Source organism: Rhinolophus ferrumequinum, chromosome 20 (assembly GCF_004115265.2).
Source record: "Rhinolophus ferrumequinum isolate MPI-CBG mRhiFer1 chromosome 20, mRhiFer1_v1.p, whole genome shotgun sequence".
NCBI classification, from domain to species: Eukaryota; Metazoa; Chordata; class Mammalia; order Chiroptera; family Rhinolophidae; genus Rhinolophus; species Rhinolophus ferrumequinum.
The window spans coordinates 8,550,557-8,571,347 of NC_046303.1; the positions used below are offsets into that span (position 1 = coordinate 8,550,557).

Below are 20,791 nucleotides of genomic sequence, written 5' to 3' on the forward strand. Positions count from 1 at the left end.
AACATTTATAATTCATGACAACCTCGTTCTACAACTTTCCTGCCTGTGTTGGATAATTTAAAGCAAACTCCAGATATAATATCATTTTACTGGGAGCATTTTATAGGAAAATTTATTCTGATTTTCAATAATATAATTACAAGCAAACTTCAGGACCACAATTCTTCATCAGTTGAAGGACCATACCAGTGGTCCCCAGATGGAGTTCCCAAGTGTCAGGATTGGGGCTGAGGTTACCGTGTTTCCCCCAAAATAAGACCTAACTGGAAAATAAGCCCTAGCATGATTTTTCAGGATGACATCCCCTGAACATAAGCCCTAATGCGTCTTCTGGAGCAACAATAATTAATAGAAGACCCAGTCTTATTTTTGGGGAAATACGGTACCTGGAATCCAGTTAATATTTTAAAATGCTAATACAAATCGTTTATCACTGAGAGTGGTCACATAGGGTAAAGATTAATGTACATTTTTAGACAAATCTTTCAAAACCCGGATCTGAGGGAGAGGTGGTAGGTATGGGGGTATTCATTTCATGTGGAATGACAAAAGGGGCTACCAGTGAAAAGGTTTGAAAGGAGATTTGGTCATTACCGTGGGAAGTAGTTTAGTGAGAGAGGAGACAGTGATTAACGTGACGATTCTTCTCTCTGCCCCTTCTCCCCTCCCACCTTGGACTACCAGGCTAAGAGAGCATCCTTTCCTAAGCTATTCCTACCGTAATCTGGGCTGCACTTTCCACTGGGATTTGTGTTTACCTAAGAAATGCGGTGCCCGAGTTGTGATATTCCATATTAGGTTTATGAAAAATACATACGACTTACCCAGGAAGTTTTGAAAAATACAGTATTGTCTGATGAAGGTTTTTTTCGTGTTTTTTTTTTCTTCTTCTTTTTAACATTTATTTTGGTGACTATTTCAGTCAGGCTGTAGTTTCAGCTCAGGCCACACCAAATGCCAACCCAGCCCAGCCCGCTCCCTCACAGCCTCTAAATTTGGCACATGCTCCTGGAGAAGAACCCCCACCAGCTCCAAACCTGGTGGCCCAAGAAAATCGACCCATGAACGAGAATGTTCAAATGAATGCACAAGGAGGTCCAGTGCTAAATGAAGAAGACTTCAATCGAGACTGGCTGGACTGGATGTACACGTTCTCACGAGCTGCGATTCTTCTCAGCATTGTCTACTTCTATTCTTCTTTTAGTCGGTTTATCATGGTAATGGGAGCCATGCTGCTGGTTTATTTGTGAGTGATGCTCAGTAACTTTCTGTGGTTTCTTTTAATGACTTTTCTAACACTGCTCAGCACAGAACCTGGCACATGGTAGTGTGTGGGGCATGTTGGTGAGGAATGTGCATGTTGGGCTTCAAGGGTCTGGCACCAGAAGCGAAGCAGGTTATGTTGAGTAAGAATGTTTATCAGAATTGTCTAGAAACAAATTTGTCCTTTACTGTCATTTAAAAAAATTGTTAATTCAGCTAGACATGCCCTATCAATTGTTTAGAACTTGAGGAAACGTATGATGCACTGTTGCATAAGGACGTTCCTTTAATTATAGTTATCAATAGTAAGTCCTATAGGTAAAGATCAGATTTTTTCTTCATAAGCAGACTAACTTTGCCTTGCCTCCTGTTTCCCCAAGAGGCAAACATATATCTAGTTGAATTCACTTTGAAAGGTTTCAGAAATGGTTTTATGACTCCTGATATGTCCTAATATCTAGCATAGGGCCAGTTAAGCTTATAATAGACTTTTAGACTTAAATTGAGTTGTTTTGCTGTCGTTGCTTTGAGAGGGATAGTTCTCGGCCTAAAGGAGGAAATTTAGTCTTTTCATTTGTTACAGTTCCACTCATTTTTCTCTTGTAATGTTCTGTAGTTTTACAAATAAAAACAGTTGTGACTTACCTTCTTTTCTCTTTATTTTACCAAACAGACACCAAGCTGGATGGTTTCCTTTTAGGCAAGAAGGCGGCCAGCAGCAGGCCCCCAACCATAATGCCGAAGTTAATGACGGGCAACATGCAAACAACCTAGAACTGGAGGAAATGGTATGTTGCAGGTGTGCCCTCAGCGCTGCATGAGACCAACACAATAAAAGAATCTTGGGGTGTTCCGTAAGAATTTGTGGAATGTCACATGAAGTAAAGTTAACATATAAATTGTGTGGTTTCATCTTGAGGAACTTAGAATATAATACTGAGTCAGTCATATATTAGAATTAAGTGGGAAGAACTAACATTATTCTTTCTTAAAATAGCCTAGAAAGAAAATTATGCGCATGGTAAGAATTTACTGTATTAAATTGGCAATTATCCCTTTGAACTGGAACACCGAGGAATGTATCAGTTTTGGACCTAACAGATTTCTAAGGATCATATGTGTACCACGACCGTATTACATTCCCATGTTCCTTCTTTCTGTTGGGAGTTACTTAACTCTCTCCTTTTCTGTCTTGAGTTCATGCTAGCTCTTTAATCACTGAGAGCATGTTTCTTGTTTTGTTTGAAAGGAGCGTCTTATGGATGATGGGCTTGAAGATGAGAGTGGAGAAGATGCAGGCGAAGATGGCAGTGCAATGCAAAGGCCTGGATTAATGGCGTCAGCTTGGTCTTTTATCACCACCTTCTTTACTTCACTAATACCAGAGGGGCCTCCCCAGGTTGCCAATTAGACCTGAAAAAATTGTGCCAGCTGCAAGAAGGGGCTGGCTTTAGGAAAGTGTTTTAAATAACAGTGCAATTTAAAAAAAAAATTATTACTTTCTTTCATCATCATGTACAGAGGTATTTTTTTCTTTAAGCTTCTCATGCATATGAATATTTTAAGCACAAATGGACTACTAAATGTGTTCTTTTTTTGAGATCCTAACAGAATATAGCGTAACAATATTTGTCTTGCAGGTTTTATTAATTTCAATTATGTATATTATATCAGACAGACCAATTTGTATGTCTTATTTCTTTAAAGAGCTGCTTCACATATAAGTATCTATAACTAATAGCCCAGCCCTTCAATGTGTAATTTGAATAAATATATCTATTTTCTGTGAATTATCCTGAAAGTTTTAAATAGAATGACCTCATAGTTTTTAATAAAGATTATTTACCTAAAAGTAGCATCTTGCCCAACCATAAAGCAATAAACTTCTTAATAATCTTGGTTTTGACGTTTGAATAAATAATGGAAACTTTCTATTTTAAGGGCATGTATCCCATCAATTGGAATTAGTACCTTAAAAAAAAAAGGCAGCTCTTCAATGGAATTAATAGTGATATAAAATGTTTGATATAGGCAGTACTTTTATAAAATAAGATATGCTGGAACTCGATCCCTGTAATTTTTTAAAATAAAAGGTCAATTATGGTAAACTGTCTTATGGGTTATTTGTTTAAACTCTTTAATAATGAACCTGTTATCTGTATAAATTTCAGAGTAGTTGGGAAAGGTAGCTGAAGTCTTCAAGGTCATTTTCACCTCTTTCCACTTCAGATGGATATCTCCTAGTTGACCGGTAGTCTGAAACCTCAAAAGTTTTTTAAAAAATTCCCTGTGAAAGCCAATTCAGTATTTCATAAAGAAAGGTGTAAATTTCTTATAGGGTAGCTAATTAAAATTGAATAAATGAAGATGGGAGAACTTAACCATGGAAGACCTTTATCTCACATGAAACATATTACACAGTTGTGTGGTACTGGTATAGTAATACATGGTTGTATAGTAGAACAAAATGGAAGATTAAGAAAACATCCATGAATTATTCTCTAAGTTGTTTACTTATAATGATAAAGGTGATATTTCAAGGGATAACTGGTTTACCCTTTGAAACAAAATTTTCTGTTTATAGATGTCAGTCAAGACATCATGATTGAATATGAACAGGTGAACCATGGAAATACTAATAGAAAATATGGGTGAATACTTAGAAAATTGGGATGAGAAAATATCTTTATGACAGAATCCCTAAAAGAAAAGGTTGCTATGTGTATAATGTTCTGACATAATTAAAAGGCAAACAAGTAGGAAAAAGATTTTTAAAAGATTTTTTAAAAGGTAGTAAGTCTTAAATTCAGTTAAAAATAAAAAATAAAAAAAGACAACACCCCAGTAAGTTATGGACGAGTATACTCTTACCTTGGGCTGCTGTAACCAAGTACGGTAGACTAGGTGGCTTATACAATAAACATTTATTTCTCACAGTTCTTGAGGCTGGAAAGTCCAAGGTCAGGGTGCTAGCAGCTTCGCTGTCTGGTGAGGGCCTACTTCCTGATTTGCGGATGGCCATCTTCTTGTATCCTCAAACAGCAGAGAGCTGAAGCAAGGTGTCTCCTGTCTTCTTACAAGGGCACTAATGGTGTTCCTGAAGGCTCTGCCTTCATGCCCTAATTACCCCCACAGACCCTGCCTCCTAATACCGTCACGTGGAGGGTTAGGGTTTCAACGTACGCATTTGAGAGGGGTCACAAACATTAAGTGCATAACAGATACGAGCATGGGCAACAAACATGAAAAAAATGTAGTGTGTACCCGTTAAAACTATCAGATTGGTAAGGTAATACTCAGTGTTGGTGAAGCTACAGGGGAACGTAAAATAGTATAGAGCCTTTATGCACAGAATCATTCAGTGTCATCTGTAGTTCCTAGAATCAAGATCAGACTCTTGAACGTGACTTACAAAGTCCTGGAGGGTTGGGCCCTAGTACCCTTTCTACCTGTGCTCCCCTCAGTACTTCCGTTTTCGCTAGAATCTTCCAATTCCAGCACTCTCCTTCCAGGCCCAGGACTTTAAATTGTTCCTTTTGCTTGGAACACAGTGGCTTCCTTCTTTGCCTCACTAACACATACTAATCTGGTCAGATCTCAGCGAATGGCCAGTTCCTTAGGGAAGCGTTTCCCCGGTAGCACTACTCTGCACTGAACACCGTTGCAGTTTATGTTTATTTCCTTATTTGTCTCACCACAAGATAATGAGGGCTGTCAGTTTGGGGAGTGTATTTATGCTCATTATTACATCCTCAGACCTAGAAGAGGGCCGAGTAGTTAGTTCAGTACTGAATGAGTGATTGAAAATGTGCACTCTGAATCAGCACAAGTTTGAAAGGGTACCACGCCTATGCGAGATTCAGCTTTTCAGACATCCACCATATTGTTTATAATAGCAAAATATTAGAACTGACTGATCGTCAACAGGGTGAGAGCTGTGTACAAACCTTTGTACCCTGTTTGGGTCCATGATTAGGGATGGCTTTTCTTGGGCTGATGGCAATCATTGCATCCAGAGGTTGGGTCGGTCTGGATTTTAACCTGGGGGCTAAATAAATAAACGGTCAAAGCTAGGAGAAGTACTCCATAGGTCAGATCCTGAAACAGCAGATGGGGAGAGCAAGAATGCAGAGCTAATTATGAGAGTAGTCTCTTCGGTTGGAGGGGGGAGAATTGGAGCTGCAGAATTCGTACAGGGGAGCATCCCTAGGGCCGCCAACCTGGATGAAACGAGCAGGTCTCTGCGTCCTGACAGCGGTTGGGGCCTAAGAAGGAAGGTGCTAGTCCTCGTCCCCATCAGGGTGTGGCTAAGGGCTCTAACAACACTCGCACATGTGCCTGATTTTAATTATTTTCCCTATGTTGTTAATTCCCTCATGATAGTCTCATTTTCGGTTAAGTCTTTGTCAGAAACTACAGCCCAGTGTCAGCTGTGTTTTGGCCGATTAAAGGAGGAGCTGTGGCCAATGTGGCCAGATGGTGCCGAGGGCGCTGGTAGCTTAGAGATGGTTTCCAGATGGCAAAGGGGCAGCACAGAAGCCCAGGCCCTCGCTAGTCTCTAGGCCAAATAATGATCAGCAACAACCAGAATCAATTCATGGGATAGAAACACTTCCAGGGTCTGCTCCCAGTACGTACTGTCGAGTGAGGCGGCCTGCTAGGTCTCCAGTCCTGCTCCCCACATAAGAATGCAGGATATGGCTAGGCCAAAAAGGAACACCCACAGAGCTATAGGCAGGGGAGTCATACCACTATAGTCTTACTGGAGGCTGGAGTCACACGACCCACAACCTGGTGTCCGCTTCTCTGCCTGCCAACCCACCGACTGACCAACCAACGCAGCCCCGGCAGTTATATCACTGGCTAATTGCTAACTGGTTACAGCTGACGGTCAACCAGCCATAGCTGACGGCCATCTACTACCCAAGCCAGCACCTTTTCATGGGAGGCCGGGAGCCTGGAAACTGCTCTCTGGGACTCTGTCCCCACGCTTACACATCATGATAAAGAGCCTTTCTACAGCCAAGGAGTACAGGTGAGAGGGTAGGATTGTCAGGTGAGTGTAAGGAAAGGGTGATCCGGAGTGCTGGAGAGTTGGAGACATTTCCCCATAGTTTGGCGGCATGGTCTGATGGATCACCCATCATTATTGTAACTAGTTTCTCTGACTCTGACTCCCGCATTGCTATTAAAATTTGGCATTTCAGATTTGGGAAGAACAGGCCATGTTTGGAGCCTCCTTTGTACAGTCCAGTGGCAGCTTTAGCTTCGCTGTGAAAAGACTAACGTGTGCTATTTATACATCAGCTTTCTGTAAGTCTGGTGGCAATCAGACCGTATGGCATGTTGTATCTGGGATTGTGTCGCTGCGTCTGCAAAGCTGCACCAGGTCCCAAGACTTTCCTGGAGTCCCAAGGTGGCTGGCTGACTCACGCTCCAACTGCATCCTGGCAAAGCAAGAGGAACTGGCTGCATGGTGGGTACAAAGCATGTTTATTGTATTTTATATCTGCCACATAAGTATTTTGGATGCTTCAATACTTAAACATTTAGAAATATTTCATTCATTTTTTGGATTTTTTTTTATTATTGTAAGAATGTTTAACGTGAGATCCACCCTCAACAGATTAAGTGTACAATAAAGGAGCATTTAAAAACATTTAAACAAAACCTTTCAAAATAAATGATGATGCTTCTTGAACTTCAGTGTTGTGGAGCAATGCAAGCCTTTTATTAAAACACTATTTAATCTTTGAAATAAAGGGATTTCTTACAAAGAGAGCCCAGAATAATCAGGGTTCCTGTTTAAAAGCACCGGAGCGTCTACTGTCCATGAGTCTTAGTAAGTGGAAATCTTTTCCCAGCACAGTGAGGCCTCAGCCCGAATGTGGGGAGGACAGCAAAAGCTCTGTCTCCCTTTTCCAGAGCAAACCTTGGTGGTTACTATCTGGCATTACTTTTGGGGGATAAAGCCTCTAAGCCCTTATCTAGGGGATCAGTTTCTGAGTCTTCTTGCCAAAGCTTACTTCCTTGATCCTGCTGCTAAATTCTAACTCTCTACCCCAGTTGGTCTACTTGCCAAAATGGACATGCCAATGCCTGTGTAAACTGTCCATGTGGTGCAGGAAGCCATTCCATCCAGGTATCCCAAAGCCAGAGGAGACCTGGGAAAATTTAAACAGTTGGGAAAATTGGGACCTGTATAGGGTCTTTACCAGTTACTACCCCTCACCGAGGGTACGTAGGAGAGACTGCCATTATGTATTATATAATAATAAAAATCATAATACTTAAAGAATGATTATTACTAGCACTTGAACATTTGCTATGTTCCTCGGTCTGTCTGCAAAGTGCTATACCTGCATTTAAAAGGAATGCTTACAACCACCCAAGGGAGGTGCTGCTGTTACTTCCATTTTCCTGATGAGGACACTAAGACTCAAAATGGTCAAATAGCTCACCTAAAGTCACAAAGCTACTGACAGCATCAAGATTTAAACTGGTCTGTTGCACTTCAGAACTTGGACTCTAAAATTAATTATTCAAATAATGCACGTGGAGCGTTCCATTTGGGTGGTTAGTTTGTTTTGCACAAATCTTTCTGCTGGGAAAACTAGGGGAGTCAGAGAGCTATTGAGAAAGCAAGGGTCCATGCTCCAGACTGATGAGACCTACATTTGGTGCCACTTTCCCCCCTCAACATACTTGCTAATTCAAGGGAAGTGGTTGTGAAATAAGCGGAATTTTTGGAAGACTCGGAACAAAAATTAATTTCAGGATGCACGAAGTAGACACGACCCTTAAATACCACAGCCTTCCTATTGGGACCCAAAAGAGTTACCTCTTGAGTAAAGGTGAACTGGAAATGGGCCTGTCTTCACAAGGATTGAAGCTCAACCTCAAATCGGTCATCTCAGTTCCTAACTGAATGAGGCAATTTGCCCAAAGCTAGTGGACAGCCAGAAGGAAAAAGAAATCTCAGAAGAAAGATAACGTCATGTAATTTCTTGAATTATACCTATAAGTTTTCAAAATCTGTTAATAAAATAAGTAGGAATACAAAAACATAAGTTTTGACTAAAAATGAGAAAGTGAGTAAGAACAGACTCTCAGAAAATTCAGATATTTAGCATTATCTGACAGATCTTAAAATAACTCTGATTAAAATGTTCAAGGAATTAAATGACAAAATGGAGAAATTTCAGCAGAGAACTGGAAACTATAAAAAATATTGAAATATATTGAATTATATTGAAAAATAATATAGCTAAAATTAAGAAATCCATAGATGACCTTGACAGTCACAGTTTAAAAGAGAATTAGTGAACTGAAAGATCAGATAATATCCAGACTGATGCTGGGAGAGAAGAGGGGAGATCATATTCGAAGAGATAATGGCTAAGAATTTTCCAAAGTCAATGAAAGACATTGAGCCACAGATCTAAGAGATGCTATTGATCTCCCAGCAGGATAAATACAATGAAAATTACACCTAATTACTTTATAGTAAAACTGCTGAAAAACAAAGACAAATTTTAAAAGTGCCCAGAGGAAAATATTGATCACTTTCAAAGGTCTAATAGGTGATATTTTCAAAGAGCTTAAAAAAGTAACAGCCCACCTGGAAAGACTGCATGTAGTAAAGTCTCCTTTGAAAAGACATTTTCAGGCAAATTAAATTTGTCACCACCACTGTCACCACAAGGTACCAAAGGAAAATACTAATGGTGTTTGAACAGAAGGGAACAGATCACAGCTTGGAGGTATAAAAAGTAATTGAAAAGCAATGGAAAGGGTAAATATGTGTATAAATCTAAAAGAATATTGACATAAAACAATTTCATGCTTTGTGGGGTTTTATGTACAAAGAACTAAATACGTGACAAAAATAGTGTAAAAGTTGGACAAGAGGTAAATGGAATTGATTATTCTGAGGTCCTTGAATTGTCTTGGAAGTGGAAATGGTGAAGGCACTAATACATATTAGAAATTAATAAAACGGTGCATATTTTCAATTTCTATGAGATTTTCTAAAAGAATAATGAAAGAATGGAAAACTAACAAGATAAAAGAAGGGGAATATGAAACTTTAAAAAATAATTCGGAAAAGAGCTAAAGGAGCATAGAACGTATGGGAACAGATGGAAAGCAAACAATACAAAGGTAGATTTAAACCCAAGTGTATCAATGTGTACACCAACCATAAATGGACTAAATATTACAATTTAAAGACAATATTGTCAGCCTGGATAAAAACAAAACCTAATTCAATAAGCCTTAAAAACTGTTAACATACTTTAAGTACAGCTGTCCCTCCTTATCTGCAGGGGATTGGATCCAAGACCCTCTCACTTCCCTACCCTGCCCCCATACCAAAACCCATGGACACTCAAGCCCCTTATATAAAACTGCATAGTCTGTGCGCATAACCTAAGCACATCCTCCTGTGCTTTAAATCATCTCTGGATTACTTATAATACCTAATACAATGTAAATGCTATGTAAATAATTGTGATACTACATTGTTTAGGAAATAATGACAAGAATAAAAGTCTGCACTCAGTCCAGACAATTGTGCCACAGAGTACTGGTCAGCAACAATGTAACTCCCCCCCACACACCCACCCCGGAATATTTTCGATCTGCAGTTTGTTGAATCTGCAGATGTGGAACCAGCGATAGGAGGCCCGTCTGTAGAATGAATTCAGAAAGGTTGAAAGTAAAAGGGATGGAAAAAGACTTCTGCAAGTACTCACCAACAGGAAGCTTGTGTACTTAGTATCCAAAGCAGACTTGAAGGTAAGAAGCATTACTAAAGTAGGAGGGATATTTCACAATGATAAAGGGGTCACTGTGCCAGGAATATGCAGCTCACTGAGGCTTTTGAGCTGTGTCTGAAGCTCAGGGAGGCCGCCCAGGCCCCACCTCTTCCTAGTTGGAGGTCCAGGAAGTTAACAGCAGTCAAGAGGCACCAGTCTGGAAGTAAGTATTTGAAGATTGTGTGTGTGTGTGTGTGTGTGTGTGTGTGTGTGTGTGTGTGAGAGAGAGAGAGAGAGAGAGAGAGAGAGAGAGAGAGAGAGAGAGAGAGAGAGATATTTGGGGAAAACACAATGGATCGAGTAGTAGCTTTCAAAAAGACAAGAAATGTAACATTTTCTTTCTATAAATCAAATAAATGCTGGCTCTGAGCCTTACCACACCCCTGTGTTTTGGGGTCAACATCATTAACAAATGTTATTAATAATAGATCACACTTAGCAAATGCTTACTGTTCTAAGTGCTTTGCAAGTAATCATTTATGCAGTCCTCACGACAACACTTTGAGGTAGATATCTTAATTTCCATTTCTATTTTACAGATGCAAAACCCAGCAACTGGCAGAGCTGGTAATCAAAACAAAGCAGCCCCCTGCCATCAGAACCCCTGCTCTAAACACCACGCATGCAGTGTGACCTCTGGGTTTTACAGTCTGCCTGACTTTGGGGGTGAATATTATCATAACTCTCATAAATTATGCCTTCTATTGTGATGACTCTAGGTTGTCATGGAAATACTCTGTGCACAGGGATTGGAGATGAGCATGAGAGGGAATACGTGTTATTGTGGGCTTAATGTGAGTCCAGTAGGTACATTATAACAACCTTAATTGTAGCTATCATTAGTCTCATTTTAATATGTGGAGAATAAAGTTCAGGGACATTCAGAGACTGAAAAAGTCACGTTGAATAAGAACAGAGACTGGATTCTCTCTTAGTTCATCTGACTCCAGTGCCTCTTCCCAATAAACCACATTGGCTTGTCACCCTGTGAAATTAGAGTAAACCGATCAGGTCGCGTCATGTTGCTTCTTCAACGTTGCCAACCTCTGCTAAATCATTTGTAGTATCCCCAACGGCTGTGATTGGAGAGGCAGACACAGTTGTTGCACTTTATTATTTTTAGCACTAGATGGCGGTGTAACTCCATGTATATCTCTTGCCCTGGGCCCTGGAGGGCAGGATGCTGGCCCTGGGATTCTGGTCCTTGAGGCTGAATGGAGACTGTGGCCCCCAGTCAGCTCCTGGACATGTAGTCCTGACAGCTTGGGCTTCTCTCAGACAGTCCGAGGTTCAACTCCTGGCTCTAACACGCCCAGTTGCCCCCAGTAGGGCTCCCCTACTTCAGAAGTTCCTGTGAATTAAGTGAGGTTTCTGGGCATCTAGAAGCATGGCTCTGTGGTTAGATGCTCAGGAGACCTTCGATTTGAACACTGGGTTTGTCTATAAACCTAGTGGGGTCCAGTCCTGGTCCTGCTAAACCACTTTTCTATCCTGGTGCCCCTTCTGGGGACTTGCTCGAGGTAACGGAGTTGTTTGGGATTAGAACCCAAATCAGGGTTCTCCCTGATGGGCTGGCAACTCTCTGAAAAGCTGGATTTAATAAAACTCTTTTGGGGAGGTTGTCATAAACTCAGTGGGTTTAACTGTTTTACTTTGACTCTTCGAAAGTGTTAAAGGGCATGAAAGACAAAGGCAGAGGACCTGCCCCAGGTTGGAGACATGGCAACTAAATGCAGTGTGGATTCTGCACAGAGAACCTGGACCAGAAAAAGGACATTAGTGGGACAGTTGGTGACACTGGAATACAGTCTATGAATTAGTTAACTGTATTGCTCAAGGTTAATTTCTTCTTTTTGATCGCTGTACAGTGTTAACATTTAGGGAAGCTGGGCGAAGGATGTACAGGATTTCTTTGTACTATTTTTGAAACTTTTTTTTTGTCATGTGAAATGATTTCAAAATTGAAAGTTCATTAGGAAGAAAAGTTTTTAAATGTTAGCATTATTCTGGAATGTTTCAAACATACAGAAAAATGTAGAGAATAAGAATAACCACTTGTAGAGTGATTCCAGGGAGCTGTGCGAGACCCCAGAGATGCAAGTCGTTCCTGAAGGAGTTAAGCGTTGTTGTTACACTATCTTTCTGTGTTCAGACTTGGCTCCTGGTGGTTGAATCAGACAATTATTTGTTAGGCAAAGGCCATTTTAATTGTTTTCTTCCTTCCTTCCTTTCTTTCTTTCTTTCCTTTCTTTCTTTCTTTTTCTTTCTTTCTTTCTTTCTTTCTTTCTTTCTTTCTTTCTTTCTTTCTTTCTTTCTTTCTTTCTTTCTTTCTTTCTTTCTTTCTTTCTTTCTTAAGATTTTTATTAGAAAACATAGCTAACATACACTATTGTATTAGTTTCAGGGCTCCACCATAGTTAATATTTATGTACCTGAAGAAGTATCACCATAAGTCCAGCAACCATCGACACTGTACTATGCTATCACAATGTTATTGACTATATTCCCTATGCTGTACGTTACATCCCCATGACTTACTTGTTGTCCACAAGTAATGGACATTTATTCCTCTTTACATTTCCCCCCCTTTTTTAGTTTTCAATTACGCTTAACATTAATATTATTTTATATTAATTTCAGGTGTACAGCATAGTGATCAGACATTTATATAGTTTAGGAAGTGATCCCCCTGACTAGTCTAGTACCCACCTGGCACTATAAATAGTTATTGCCATATCATTAACTATATTTCCTATGCTTTACTTTACATCCCCATGACTGTTTTGTAACTGCCAAGCTGTACTTCTTAATCCCTTCACCTTTTCACCCTGTCCCCCAACCCCCCTCCAGTCTATCAACCCAATAAATCTAGTACCCATCTGACACAATATTGTTGACTATATTCCTTATGTTATACTCTACATCTCCATAACTACTTGTTAACAACCAATTTGTATTTCTTGATCCCTTCGCCTTTTTTCACCCACACCCCCAACCCCCCCACCCCCAAGTCTGGCAACCATACAAATGTTTTCTATGAGTTTTTATTTTGTTCTTTAGATTCCAAATATAAGTGAAATCACATTGCACCTGTCTTTCTTTGTCTGACACAACTCAGCACAGTATCCTCCAGGTCCATCCATGCCGCTGCAGATGGCAAGAAGCCCTTCTCTTCTATGATCGAGCAATATTCCATTGTATATATGTACCACCTCCTCTTTATCCATTTATCCATCGAGAGATGCCCAGGCTGCTTCCACATCTTTGCAATTATAAACAATGCTGCAATGAACATATGGATGCACACATTCCCTCGAAGTAGCACTTTGGGTTTCTTTGGATAAATACACAGAATAGGATGGCTGGGTCCATCTTTGTCTCTCATTATAGGAATCTGGTGATTCCTTTTAGTGCATTTTTCATTTCAGTTATTGTATTCTTCACTTCTGACTGGTTCTTTTTTATGGTTTTTATGTCCTTTTTATTCTTGCTATCTCTTTGTTGAAATTCTCACTCAGTTCCTTGAGCATCATTATATCCGTTGTCTTGAACTCTGTCTCTGGCAGGTTTCTTGCCTCCATTTCATTTAATTATTTTTCTGGAGTTTTCTTCTGTCCTTTCATTTGAGATGTTTCTTTCTTCCATCATTTTGGTTGCCTCTGTGTGTTTGTTTCTATGTATTAGGTAGATCTTCTACGTCTCCCAGTCTTGGCTGAGAAGCCTTATGTAGTAGGTGCCCTGTGGAGCCCAGGCACAGTCTTCCCGGTCACCTGCTCTGGGTGCTCCAGGAGTGTCCCCGTATGGGTTGTGTGTGCCCTCCTGTTGTAGTTGAGTCTTGATTGCTATTGGCATGTCGGTGGGTAGCACTGACCTTCAGGCTGATTGGCTGTGGGTTTGGCCCTGTCCACAGCTTATGGGTGGCTGTGCAGGGGCCTTATACTGAGTGGGATTCGCCCCAGTGAGCTCTGGTGCCTGTTGAGACCACGCTTTGTGTGTGCTGCTTGTGGGGCTAATTGGGTGGTGCTTTGCTGGCATCTGAAGTCAACCTCCAAATATGTTGGCTCTGGGACTTCTTGGGAGGGGCTTCAGTGCAGGCCCAGGTCACCCACTGCCTATGACCTGCCAGGGAGTTTGCAATGAAGACTGAAGAAAAATCTCTCCCAAAAGAATTGCTAAGTAAGGTATAAGGCATAAGGTGCTCTCTTGCTATCAAAAACTGTGGTCTTATAAGTGAATTTTCTGCAGATTTGTCCTGAAGTAGAGGAGTTACAAAGTGATTCATGGTTTTTCACTGCCTGTGCTAAAGTTGGAGGCATGTGGGAAAGGCCATTCTACGGACTGACGATGGCTGCCACGAGTTCTAAGCCTGGGGTGGCTCCACAAAAAGCCAGGACACCCCGAGGCCTGCTGCCACCTGCAGGTTCCCTTAAGGTTTAGCCACTGGTAAAGCCTCATGTGGTATGTGAGTTGGGTGAGGTAGGATCTCAAGGAGTCATTAGAGTAGGAAGACTTGTGGTCACCAGGTTAATGTAGACTCTGGATTGGTGCCAGTGCTGAGCCAGGAGCTACTCAGCAAAAGTCTCAGAGGACACCAAGGCCAGTCATCACTTGCCTGGGGCCAGCAAACTCCGATAGTTTTCCAAGAAAGAGTGCAATGTGGGCGGGGCTGGCTGCTCAGGAGAAAATGCTTCCAGCATTGGGGGAGTTGGTTGGGGCAGTGTCCCAGCGAGTCAGCAGGTTGGAGCTGCAGAGCTCACCAGGCCAATCCGATTCAGATTTGGCCGCAAACGAAGGGGGCGGGCTCAACACAGGAAAGATGGTGCTCGCCTGCCTGCTGCACAGGAGGAGGACTCCTCATGGGGAAATGGCGACTGTCCTCCAGCCCTCAACCCAAAGCAACGTAAGTCAGTCTGCCCCCTGTATGTCTCTGACATACCTGGAGTTACTGTCCTTCCGCCGGAACCCCAGGTGAGAGCCTGGAGTGAGCGAGTCTGTGGGCGGGCCCTTTAAGAGGACGCCTGGGTTTCCCACAGCCTCTGTTCCACCCGATGGTCGGAATCCCCACTGTTTTTCACAACCAGGTATTGTGGGGGCCCCAGGTCCCAGCATCAGTACTCTGGGCTGGGGAGGCTGGTCTGGGGCTGGATGCCCTCACTCCTTGGGGGGGAACATTTATGGCCGAGATTTCCCTCCCGGTTCTCACCCTCCACACGGAGGTTTGCGCTTAGCCAGCTCCCCGGCTCTGCCCCTCGTACCAGTCTCATCGTGGCTTCTTTTTTATATCCTTCATTATAAAACTTCTGTCAGCCAGGCTGCAGATGGGTTTCTAGGTTGATTGTTCTATAATTTAGTTGTAATTTTAATGTGTTCACGGAAGGAAGGACACACAGTGTTTATCTACTCTGCCATCTTGGAGCTCCTCTTTTTAGGCCAGTTTAATTTATGACAGGCTCTACCTTAGGAGAAATTTGCAGAAAATTCATCCATAAGACCACAGTTTTTGGTAATGAGATAGCACCTTATGCCTTACTTAGCAATTTTCTTGGGAGATATTTTTCTTTAGTCTTCATCTTTTATTACAGGAATTTAATCATTGTTTAAAACTAAAACATAGATTAAAACGGCCTCAGTTGCTTAGTGTTTCTTTTTGGCCTTTTTCTTGAACTGCTTTCTTTACCTTTTTAAAAAATGAACTTCTAGTTTTAGAATAGTTTCGTATTTACAAAAAACATTTGCAGAGTTCCCATCTACCCTGCGTCCACTTTCCCCGCTTATCAGCGGCTTACATCACAATGCTACATTTGTTGCAAGTGATAATCCAATATTGATGTATCGTTATTAACTGAAGTCCCTACCATGTGCATATTTCCTTAGAGTCTTCTTGGGTTTCCCAGTCCAAATTCTGTAGAAAAGGAACTTGACTGACTCAACACAAAGTTTCCTGCCAGACATTCATGTCCCAAGCCAACATATGAATTGGCTGCCCTGGGTCAGTGCCACCCAGGTTCTGCCTTCCACTGTCTGGGTGTGAGGGCGGGTCAGTCCCAGGGCTCACTGTCCTGCCCCTTCTGCACGGGCTGCAGCATCAATCTTACTTAGAAGAGGCTGTGGGCGTGGGAGGCTGTCCTTCTGCTTCATTTATTTATTCGGCTTGGTGGGGAGAAGCAGGAAAGCCACAGCAGCAAGGGTTGGAGTGGTCTGAATAAAATCAGGAGTGCTCAGTACTCTGGTAATAAGAAAACCAATATCTGTACAGCCCTCGGAAAGTTTGCTACACAGTATATGAGCATGCTCTCATTTTGTACGTGTATCTCCGTAACACTTATTATACTACAATGTGATTGCCTTTCTTTGTCTTTTTCAGCCACACCCCAGGCAACCCGAAGGCAGGGACTATGTCCAGTTGTTGTGCTATCCTTACTATTGACGCTGTAGCTAATATTCTGGAAATATTTATTAAATGTAAGAATTAATGATTAATGAGGCTCTGACAGATGTTATTATCATTTCACAACTGAGAAAACTGAGGCTCAGTGAAGTGCCAGGAAGTAATCGTATTAAATGACTGGTTCCTTATGGCCCAGTCCTTTTACAAAGCTGCATTCAGAGAAAACCCAGTTTGAATCTTTCTTCCTTACCATCCTTCTATTCTTCCCTCCATTCTTTTTTCCCGTTCCAGAAATAATCAGTCAGAAGTCACTGCTGGGTCTTCTGGACCCTCTGGGTGTTCTGAGCCTCTCTCTTTTTTTTTTTTTTAATTTTTTTTCATTGGGGAAGGGGAACAGGACTTTATTGGGGAACAGTATGTACTTCCAGGCCTTTTTTCCAAGTAGTACTTCCAGGCCTTTTTTCCAAGTTGTTGTCCTTTCAATCTTAGTTGTGGAGGGCGCAGCTCAGCTTCAGGTCCAGTTGCTGTTTTCTAGTTGCAGGGGGCGCAGCCCACCATCCCTTGCGGGAGTTGAAACAGCAACCTTGTGGTTGAGAGGACGCACTCCAACCAACTGAGCCATCCAGGAGCTCAGCGGCAGCTCAGCTCAAGGTGCCGTGTTCAATCTTAGTTGCAGGGGGCGGAGCCCACCATCCCTTGTGGGACTCGAGGAGTTGAACTGCCAACCTTGTGGTTGAGAGCCCACTGGCCCATGTGGGAATCGAACCGGCAGCCTTCGGAGTTAGGGGAACGGAGCTCTAACCACCTGAGCCACCGGGCCGGCCCCTGAGCCTCTCTTGAATGGCCTCTCAGAGGGCAGTGGACAGAAGCCCTTCAGAGTGTAGTATTTTAGTCATCTTCACTGATTTTCTTGTGAGAAAGCTCCAGTAAATTAAAGTCGTTGCCTCCTTAGGTCAGCTGGTACCTGGAAGATTTGTGACGGGAATATTATCTCCTGCCTCCTGGCTGGGATGGGGGCTAGGGGCAGGTTTGAGGTGGAATGTGGATGACAGATTTGGGTCTAGATGTGCCGAGTTTAAGGTGTAAGGGAGGAAGAACAGAAGACAGACTTGCAGGTGGAAAGGTCCAGCAGACAGGTTTGGACGCACGAATGGAATTCAAGACGTGGATTGTGAGATGTGGATGTGAAGGCATTCTCAGAGAGGCGGTGACTAAAATTGGTGCCACGGATGAGATCATTTACCGATGTATCTAATAGATGATTCTTTAATGTCAAAATCATCATAGACAATTATTTGTTAAAATGCAAAAATGTGTGTAATTGAGTTAGAATACAGACTTCAGAGAAAGGCCATTTTGTACTCCAGACTCAGAGAAACACAAAACTTGTTTCTCTGCTAAGCACTTATATCCCCCTTGCTTCCCTTTGCTGCCCGCCACTGGTTTTGTGGCCACTAGACTGCATCTGACTCCACAGTGCCCACCAGAGAACATGGTCCACAGTGGGCACCAGATGCAGACAGATGTTCATTGCAGGATTCTTAATAGTAGTGAAGAGTGGAAAACAATATCAATGTCTAAGAAAAAGGGCATGGTTTGGTATACAAGGGTGTACCCACTCGGTGGACCTTTCTAAATGATGGTTGTAAAGACTAGGTTGTAACCTCAAAAATGCATATGGGAGTTCTCAAAAATTGGGCCTCTCATACATCCTGTCTTAAGAAGCTGCTGGGGTATGTGTTTCCTGCAGAAAAACAAAACTAAACTAAACTAAACAAAACACCAGGCAATAGAAAAACCTCAGGATTCCAGGCATTGGAGTTAAGAGTTACAGACTTTAAAATAAGTATACTTACTTTATTTGAGGAATAACAAAAGATAAAGAGTAAACAAAACCATTTGTAAGAAGAAGGCACCCTGGGATACTAGAGTCGGGAGATTCAGTAGTGGAGAGGTGAAGTACCTCCCCAGGGAGAAGATGAGGAAAGAGTTTGGGATGGCAGCCATCTGCAGAGATAGAAGGCAGCCACTGTTTGTGGAGAATTGGGAATTCCAAGATCCCTGAGACTTTAGTTCCATCCTTGTGACCTTGGGACTAAATGTCCAGCCGAGACTGGCCCAGATTCTTCTCAGCACTTGGCTTGTGTAGACTACGTACTGTGAAAGTTCCTGGGTTCTCTCGGCTTGATGTTTGGATTGGCTTTAAACTGCTCCTGAGGGCTGAGAGAAGATCGTGGTGAATTTAGAAGGAAAACTACAGAGCAGCCGCCTCCTTTTGAAGCTATTTTTGATGGACATCATCAGTACGTCGTCCAAACTGTAGTTCTGTCACATGCTCCAAAATCGTTGACCTTCTGATTCCCAAGACTCACGCATGACCTGCCCGTTCACATCCCCAGAAAGGGCTCCAGCAACTTTTCAGGGAAGCTGAAGCCAGACTCTAACTCAGATTCTGTGTTCTCCTCTTTCAGGAACCTTTATGTAATAGTGTCAATATTCTTCTCTCACACAGTTAGGTGTGTGCTTCTTAGTCATTTTTTTTAACCTATAAAAAAAAAGCAAGGGAGTGATTAACACAAAAGTCAGGAAGGGGTTATCTCTTGGACAAGAGTACTGTGACAGAGGCTACATGCTATGGGCAGCTCTGTGTGGGTGTAAAGGAAGGCACGTCTGCCAACGTCTTTGTATGCCAACCACCTTGGTAGTAAAGTTGAGGCCATGTGGCACTTCTCACCAAAGAAAGCAGAGATGGGTCACTTCTTGAGAAAGATACTTAACAGCAGATATGAGTTCTCCATGCCCTCTCTCTTACTTGTCACACTTGACTAGAAGCAAAAAAACTCCAAGATGGTAGAATTAAAAGAGGGAAGCAACCTAAAGTCTTAAATTACTGTTAGAGGTGTTATGGAGAGTCTCTTAGCCTGCATGGAATGTGATGTGAAAGAGAGGTGTGTGTGTGTGTGTGTGTGTGTGTGTGTGTGTGTGTGTGTGTGTGTGTTTTAAGCTAACTAGATTATGAAATCTGTAATGAGATCATGAAATATACTACAGGGGGCTTCTAAGGTATTTGCAATATTCTACTTCTTAAACTGGGGTTAATTTTATTATTGTTCTTCAAACTGCATATCTTTTATATATTTTTCTATATGTATGACACATTTCATGATAAACATTTAGAGTCACCCCCTTCTGTACATTAGGACCACTTGAAACTGGCAGCTAATTGAGCCTGTTGAATAGGATATGTTGGAATGTAAGTCAGAGCAGGGTTTGGGGACAGTTTTTCACAACCTAAATATTATGCTGTGATTCAGTAGTTCCACTTCTAAGAGTTGAACCTATAGAAACAAGCCTAAATATTGGAAAAGTTTTATGCAGAAAGTTGCTCCTCGCAGTATTATTAATAGTAGTGAAAACGGAAAGAAAAGAGCATGGTTTATTCAAGTAGAGTCTGTCCATTCAATGGAATATCATGCACCTTTTCTAAATGATGGTTGTAAAGACTATGCTGTAGCCTCAAAAATGCATATGATAGGCTGGATGAAAAAGGACAGAATGTGACATTTGGTCTTCTAGAAGAGTATAACTATGGGAAAAAAATTGTGAAACTAAAAGCTCTGTGCCTACCATCTACCAAGGCCATCCTATTCCTAAGTGTTCTTGAGACCATTACTTTGAAAAACAACAATAATTTAGGCATGATCCAACCTTATGTTTAGGAGGAAAATAGCAAACATGTTTGAAGTTATAGATGAGATCTTTTTCTTCTTCTAGGTTAGTTTTAAAAATTCAAATACAGATTTAATAAATCTGACTTAATTAATTCATTAATACAATTAGAAGAATTGAACGCATTTGTGTGTGAGGCTGGAGGAGGGGAGAATGAAAATGCAGGGTTGGGAAGGGGTTAGTTAGGATCAAGGCTCTTATCGTCCAGTGGCAAACACTGTGACAGACAGCTGTGTTCAGCTCTTTGTCAAAGAAATGGGAGACGACCCCTAAAGTTTCTCCCATCGTGTCTATGACCTTGCACTTCACCCCATGAAAAGAAATTACAAGATGTTCTGTTGTTATCATGTTCCTTTCTTCCCAAGGTTTTCTGGTCATCAAGATTTTCTCATGAGGACAGAGACTTTTGGATGAGAAAGTCAATTTCTAAAAAGGTGGTGAAGCATGCATACTTTCCCCACTCTCCTCTTTTCCTACTGAGAGGCCAAACCTCACTTCCTTACCATGGGAAGTTCAATTCTTCTCTATTGGCTGTTTATTCTCTCAGTGAAGCCGCCATGTTTTAAAACAGTAAGACATTTTACCACTTCTC

At 41.7% G+C, this 20,791-nt stretch overlaps 1 protein-coding gene across 3 annotated transcripts in view; it reads left to right on the top strand.

The window, feature by feature from the left end:
• HERPUD2 (HERPUD family member 2) overlaps positions 1–3,362 on the top strand; it is a 29,804-nt gene extending 26,442 nt beyond the window's left edge. For all 3 annotated transcript variants that reach the window (XM_033088679.1, XM_033088678.1, XM_033088680.1), the window contains 3 exons: positions 923–1,246; positions 1,937–2,051; positions 2,513–3,362. In XM_033088679.1, the coding sequence (XP_032944570.1) occupies positions 923–1,246; positions 1,937–2,051; positions 2,513–2,674 (601 nt within the window). In that variant the 3' untranslated portion in view covers positions 2,675–3,362. The remainder of the gene's footprint in view (positions 1–922; positions 1,247–1,936; positions 2,052–2,512) is intronic.
• Positions 3,363–20,791: the final 17,429 nt, after the last annotated feature.